The following is a 7,720-nucleotide window of genomic DNA, read 5'->3' as shown; positions in this document are numbered from 1 at the left end:
GAGACACAAATACACAGACAGCGCACAGATACACACAGACACAGAGCCTGTGCTTCTTCAAATGGCAGCACCGTTCTTGATTCCGCTCCAGACGCGAACGCCAAATCGTGAGGCCACCATGGATTTGGCGCGCAGTCCCGCACCTCCCAAGTAGCCAGACTCACAGGAAGTAGCCTACGTCCTGCACGGTGGTCCCCCGCACTCACAGGAAACAAGTCAATTTCTCCCGCCAACCGCAAATAAACACATCCAGACGTGGTGGTGAAGCCAGAGTGTGTGTGTGTGTGTGTGTGTGTGTGTGTGGGGGGGGGTTATATACACTGAACAGGGTGGTTGGGGTCTGGTTGTGGTGGTGACACATATGATATGACATGATATCATATCATATCCAGATGATGGCTCTCAGCGGTGATATAGCCCTAAACGTAGTCGTTATACCCGATCCACATGAGGTGTCTTACCGGCTAGATTGACAGGCGTGATTTCCCGCGCGAGGCCCCCAGGGTGGCCGCAGGTCTCTGAGGCTGAGCAGTCAGCAGCTTTCCCCGGAGTTGCGCTGACGTCATGGATCTGACCTGTCATAAGATGAGGAAACGTCCCACCTCGCACTCCCTCTCGTGCCAGTAAACTGAAACAATAACACAGGGCAGATGTTCTCGCGCCTTCAACTCATGGGAAGGAGTTTAGTCGTTTAATTGGTTTCCCAGTGATGATGTCAGTGCGGAAGTATATGCGCCTGGGAATACTGGGAATGCGCCGGAATACGAGAGGGATGGTCTCTCGGATACATTTTAACCTATTTTTGCCAGGAGCAGCAATTCTGTTTCTTCAAACTGTTTCTTTAAGACTTTTATATAAAGAGAGATTATATATAACGAGATTCCAGGGGAGACACTAAATGTGTTATTCATTCATCTATCGTTAGCTGGCTTACTGGAGCTTGTTGCAGAACTTCATGTTGGGAACTAACACTATCTTTAATTTGTTTTGGATTAAAGCACTACTGTTTTAAAGGGGACTACCGTAAAATACATCAAAATGGCTTCATCAGTTAGTGTATAGATGTCCTTTGATAAAGATTGGCTCACATGCGTAAATGCTGCTATCACACTTTATTAAAAATAGAAACATATGTTCCATAGTACTTTTCCATACAGACTACAATGGTCCACTGATATACTTCCAAAAATGAGTTACATAATATAAAACACACTCTTGCACAGAGTTCTTCATTTGGCCTAAATCCACTGTAGATTCGTCTTCTGTTCTGGGGGGGGGGGGTTGCAAAGCAGCCACGGCGCGGTAGGACTGGGGGGTGTATCGCTGGTTCTACTCAACACAGAATGGTACTGCAGGTCCACCGATCACTCGACATTTCCCAAGAAACAAAAATCATTGCGTGACATGTATACAAACTGAAGTTATGGAGTAGAACCAAAAAATGACGTGTGTTGTTAGCGGAGGGAAACAAACACGTACAGTCCCAGTTAAGAAACATGGCACATTTATTGCTACATAAATGTTATATACACATTGTGTTTTCTGTTACAGAGACAGAAAATATCAACTCATTTCTTCAGCTGGTTCGTGGTTATTTTACGTTTGTCTCTTCTTTGTCTTTTAAAGATGTGCATTTGACAACAACACCTTAAATTTCGCCACTGGTGCAAATCACTCATCAACCATCAACTGCAGTGGAGATCATAATGCTGAGAATGCCCTCTAAGAACATCGAGCTCGGAATGACCTTTCCTCTGACCTACACAGAGCTACAATCCTACGGTGTTCTTAAGATGCTACTCCTTTTTTCTGATAGTAATTGATAGGTTATGGTAAATAACCGTACATCGTTTGTTTTTTTGTGTTTTTTTTTACTATCTAATATAGTAAAATAAAGTAAGAAACTTTTTACTCAAAACTTTTGATTTCAAAAATCTAGAAAGAGTAATATTTAGAATTCAAGAAATGTTCTTACAATATTATAGTATAAAAGACTAACTACAGTGAAAAATAAGCCAAATGTTTTTTTTTCTTTTTTATACTTTTTCTGTCATATATCTTACGAGGGAAAGTATCTGGGAATACAGTAAAGTCTAACATTAGCCAACAGATGAGCAAACAAACAAACAAACAAACAATAAGACGGCAGAAAATTGAATAAAATAAACAAATTTAAAATGGGCAAAGCAATGACACAACTTCTGAGGAGGGGGTGTAGGTGGGGTGGTTGATGAGGGCCGATACAAGCACTAAAATAATGAAGAGTTCAACAAGGCCGCAAACTACGATGGGAAGCATCAACTGAACTATAACTTAATAAATCTTGACTGGGGAGGTGAAGGTATGCAGATTATTGTGAATATTGATTGCTGTGTAAAAGCAGAACTCTCTTAGCTCTGAAGAGTGGTCATGTGATTTTTGTGTCTGGTTGCAGTCTGCTGCAGAAGAGAACCAGTCGGTCTGTTCCTGCGGTTCTGTTGGTGGTTCTCTGAGCTAGGAGGGGAACTGCTGACTGTGGTCATGTAGTTCTAATCTCTATGCAATCGGGGAACTGGTAACTGTGGTCGTGCGATTCCAGTCTGTGTTCTATGAGAGAACCCAGTCAAGATGTGAGGGCCTTGTCAAACAGATGGACGATAATCAGAGGACAGGAATGGAGGAGGAGGAGGAGGAGGAGGAGGAAGATGATACAGGGAGACTTCAGACAGAGAAAGAGAATCCAAAGCGAGAGAATGTACAGCACACACACAGACACACACACACACACACACACACACACACACGGTAAAAAAATATGGGAGAGGAGCCTGCTGCTCCCCACACTGGAGGTGAGAGTGATGAAGATGAGGATGAGAAACTGAGAATAAGGATGTCTGATGGGGCTACTGTCCACAAGGGGAGGCATCTGCAAACTCCAACAGTCGATTCCTCTGACTCCAGCGCGTACATTTCCCATCAGGCATTTCTGCTGATGAGGGTGGGGCTAAGGAGGCATTCATTAGCCTCCCTTGGCTAAATTACACTCTGTAAAAATGCTTTACTTTGAAGCCTAAAGAAACGCTTGCTATACAATTACAAAGAAACATATGATGCGGTTATTTTGGGTAATGATTTTTTTTGTATGTTTTTTTTTTATAATTGTTAATTGTATTTTATTATTAGACAGAAAGGAAATATATGCAAAACTTTAACTCAGGCCAGGTGATGATGTGGTCTTCGTTTGTTTATTTTTTTTGTATTTATTTTTTTATTTATGTTTTTGGCTGTTATTCTACTGCCTCTCAAAACAATCCTCATGGTTGCCATAATACCAGCTAAAGAGGTCTGTGCGTCTACTATGGCAAGCCACGCCTCCAGAACTCTTCAGCCAATCAGAAACCATGGTAGCGAAGCAAACAATCTGCAGGGTGAGAAGTTGTTTCCTGCTAACACTCTACGGCAGAGCAATGGCCTCTTTTGCTTTGTAAGACACTAAAGAGACTGGGCAGGGAATGCTAGGGCTACAGCATGACCCAGACAGCAGACAAGTCAGCACGGATCTGGTCCTGATCTGGGCCAGTTGTGGCCAGACTCGGCCCAAGTCAGCACGGATCTGGTCCTGATCTGGGCCAGTTGTGGGCCAGATTCGGCCCAAGTCGGCTGCTCTCTGGTGCTGTCTAATGCTTCTGCTCTCTCTCTCTGCATGTGAACGGCCTGCGGTGGAGAACACGTCTTGTCTTATGGCCTATGCTTGACCTTTCAGGAAAACTAGAGTTTGCCATTTTTCTCCTATGATGCAGAAACCAGGCGCTTTCTGATCTTTCACCTCTGACCTTTCCTGTGTTGGTGAACACTCCTCCCATCCTCTCTAGCGCCACCTGTTGGATAAAGTCTGAGCTGAAACATGTACATAGGTAGTTTTGGTTTTACACTTCCGTACAACATAAATATAAATAATATATTATAAAAAAAAAAAAAAAAGAATTTTTAGTTTATCTTCAGTTCAGAATATTAGAGCATTTGCTGTTGCCAATTCTTTCTGAGAAAATAAATTATTTGATCTGAACGGGCTAAAATATATATTAATCTCATGATCTGCATGGCTTTACTGTACTCAGCTCAGACAAAAGAGGGCGAGAGTGCTAAACATTGCTAACTTCGCTAATTTTGTTCGGTCCCTGGCAAACTGTAGATCAACTGAAACGTCATTGGCCATTCAAAGCAATGTCATACCTTTCCCTTTAAACATAGACATTATAGCTCAGTAACATAATAAATAGAAAAAAAGACAAAAAACGAAATGAAAACAAAATAACAAACCAACAAAAACAATTGCTGTTACAATGCATTCGTCAAATTCAGTTTAGGCACAAGGCTGCTTCCCGAAGGGGGGTGGGGGAGGGCGGGGTTCAACGATGGCGACAGTCTCTGATTGGTCAGATGCGACACACTGCACACAGAAACTGGCATGTGCTGAAGTTTAGGGCTTTCTGATGTCAAAGAGTTTTTATCTTTTCTTTAAAAACAAAACAAAAATAGTTTTCTTCCGAAGGGCTGAAATCTGCCGATCGCTGTCGGGGGACCCAGGACACAGGCCAGTTTAGTCCTCTCCTCCATATCGGGACGAGTTTCATTCTTTTATTCTGTTTTTTTTTTATCTCGCTTCAAGTGGTGTGTCTCTTCGAATTTGTGTCACACACTGTCCAGTCCACCAGAGGGAAGCAAGGTCACCAATGCTATCTTACACACTTGATCCGGGCCGCTTCGATCTGGAAGAGAGCAGAGATAAGAGAGGAGGGTTACAATCCACACTGCAATCAGGACTCCTGCTAAGATGGGTGTGTTTCAGGCAGGCCTGCACCTCGCTGCCAGGTTCTTTCATAAATCTCATCTGGTGTAAGGGTGGGCCTTTGTGTTTGTGTGTGTGTGTGTGTGTGTGTGTGTGTGTGTGAGTGTGTGTGTGTGTGTACATTTGAATGTGTGTATGTGTACCTCAGAGGTGGCCCATAGGGTTTGATGCGTCACTGAGGCCAGGATGTCCAGCCTGCTGGGGGTCTCCTGACATCCCCGACTCCTTCTCCATCTCCCGCCGCTTAAGGCAGGCTGCCTTGGGGTTCAGGTTCCGCTCTGGGGCAAACAAAAAAACAAACAAACAATCAGATTTTAGCCTTTAGAGCAGGGGGTTTCAACCGGGGATCCGTGGCCCCCTGGTGGTCCGCGACGGCATTGCAGGGGGTCTGCGACATGAGCCTATATTTTTATAAATTCGCTTTTGTATTTCGACACATTTCCAGATAACTCTTCAATACCGTGAACAATATCGAAGAAATTACACTGTCAAGAGCTACAGGCAGAATATCTGCACGGGGGAGGGGGCGTGGTGGCGGCGGAGGTTACAAACACACGCGCGTGCAGGCACATCAGTGGACCGCAAATTAGTCAGATTGGTGGTCCCTGGGACAAAACCAGTTGAAAACCCCTGCTTTAGAGCACTTAAGGGCATTTTGCAGCACTTAAAGGCACAAAGACTTTGATTAACAAATGAATAAATGCTTGGCAAGATCCTGGAACTCAACGGGTAGAGTAAGGTGCACACAAACACACACCTGTACTCTACTGTAACACAACTCCTACCTCTCTCTCTATCTCTCTTTCTCTCTTTTTCCTCAACTTCATCTTCAATCAGCAATTTAGCTGAGAGTTCAAACCCTTTCAGAATAAAAGCCCTTTGTTAACGCTTAGCCCTACGTGTTAGGGAGCAGTCCGTCATGAATGGCTGACAGTGTGGATGAGTGCCCATCTATCCCTATAGTGTGTGTGACGTGACGGGTGATAACTCATGTGAGCGCACACACACACACACACACACACACACACACATCTGCAGCACATGCGCCTCTACCCGTGTGATGTCCACATGTGCAGACAACCGTGGAACTGAAGCTGCTTTTAATTACTCGTGGTCTAAAAAATACCCACCAGCACTCGACTCTGCACAGACATCTGCAGCCAATAAAGATTTATCGATCACATTACACTAAAAAATGACCCCTTCCCACCACACACACACATTTGATTCATTTATTTGGAATGACCAATACTGATACAACACCACAGCACCCAAATATTAGTAGAGAGTCTATTATGTCTCACACAACAACACAAATACTGTGCAAGTATTTACAACCAAGTGAATCAGTAGATGAATAAAAAGTCATATCAGGGGTAGAGATGGCAGCGCCTTCTCCATATATGCAGGCTGCCTATGATTGCTGACACAGAGCAGTATTAGGCTATTTGCTTGGAGTTCTTCTTATTAACTCCAGCAATTTGCAAACATCTAACACAGAGTCGATGTACACACACACACACACACATACACACACACACACACACACACACACACACACACACGCGCGTGCGCGCACGCACACACACTCACCTCTGACTTGTTGTTCCAGGTTGAGGATGACAGCTACTGCCTGGTGCAGTATGAGAAGTTTGGTCTGCGGCTTCTCGCTCTTCAGGTGCAGCTGCACCATGCGCCCGAGCTCCTTGAAGGCCTCGTTGATGTCACGCACACGCAGGCGCTCTCGCGCGTTATTGGCCATCCTCCGCTCACGCTCGCGCTCCGCCTTTTGCTCCGGGTTCAAGTTGTCATCGTCCTCGTTGATGCTGCTGCAGACGACAAGGGAGGAAACGGCAAACGGTTAGATCGTCATGGTAACAAAGCTCATAGAGATGCTAGCTGTGTTTCATAGTATTAACATCAGCAATTAGGTTACCATGGTAACTTGGCTCAGATGCTGGGTTTTAAGGTTAATGTTCAGTCAGTGTTTAGATAGTCGCTCATGTCAGAAAGACGCTAGCTGCGTTTCATAGTTAATGAGCTGATGAAACAATCTACAGACTGTAACCACCTTTATCCTGCAGTCACCACACACGCAAACACACACACACACGCACCCACACACACACCCACACACACACACACACACACAAACACACATACACACACACACACACACACACACACACACACACACACACACACACACACAAACACACACACACACACACACAGGAGACTTGCCTAGTGCGGGTGCCTCCGCGGGGTGTCTTGATGTCCCTCCTGTCGCTTTCGTCATCAGACCTGAGGTCCTCTGAGGAGGCGTGGTCAGGAAGCTCTTCCTTGTCGGGGTTTTCCATTTTCAGCTCCAGAGCCGCTGCAACCTGACTGGCCAAGCTGCCCGCCAATCCTGGACAACCATAGAGATCACAACATGTTATACACGATTACAAGAAACGGATGCAATATGGAACACAATCAGTGTTTATTTTCTAACTTGGACACTACAAACTGTATTTTTCTACCACTCTGAATGGTTTTAAGGCACAGGGAATAATTAGACTAAAAAGGTGTTTTGTACAAAATGCAGTAATTTGAGAGACAATCCAGCACAAGGTGCCAATGTCATTGAAGTCTGAAAAAAAGTGTGTAGAACTCAATGAAGTCTGATTGACGTGTGTAGAACTCAATGAAGTCTGATTGACAGTGTGTAGAACTCAATGAAGTCTGATTGACAGTGTGTAGAACTCAATGAAGTCTGATTAACAGTGTGTAGAACTCAATGAAGTCTGATTGACAGTGTGTAGAACTCAATGAAGTCTGATTGACAGTGTGTAGAACTCAATGGAGTCTTATTGACAGTGTGTAGAACTCAATGAAGTCTGATTGAAA

The 7,720-nt window shown here is 44.3% G+C and overlaps 1 protein-coding gene across 4 annotated transcripts in view; it reads right to left on the bottom strand.

The window, feature by feature from the left end:
- Window positions 1-1,243: 1,243 nt before the first annotated feature.
- Window positions 1,244-7,720, bottom strand: part of tcf12 (transcription factor 12) — a 120,712-nt gene continuing 114,235 nt past the window's right edge. For all 4 annotated transcript variants that reach the window (XM_080840779.1, XM_080840780.1, XM_080840782.1 and 1 more), the window contains 4 exons: window positions 7,073-7,238; window positions 6,422-6,657; window positions 4,972-5,106; window positions 1,244-4,748 (listed from right to left, as the gene is read on the bottom strand). In XM_080840779.1, coding sequence (XP_080696905.1) covers window positions 4,973-5,106; window positions 6,422-6,657; window positions 7,073-7,238 — 536 coding nt within the window. In that variant the 3' untranslated portion in view covers window positions 1,244-4,748; window position 4,972. The remainder of the gene's footprint in view (window positions 4,749-4,971; window positions 5,107-6,421; window positions 6,658-7,072; window positions 7,239-7,720) is intronic.

This window comes from Sprattus sprattus (genome assembly GCF_963457725.1).
Source record: "Sprattus sprattus genome assembly, chromosome: 6".
Lineage (NCBI taxonomy): Eukaryota > Metazoa > Chordata > Actinopteri > Clupeiformes > Clupeidae > Sprattus > Sprattus sprattus.
The sequence above is the reverse complement of the archived record's forward strand: the minus strand, read 5'-3'. Positions and strand labels throughout refer to the sequence as shown.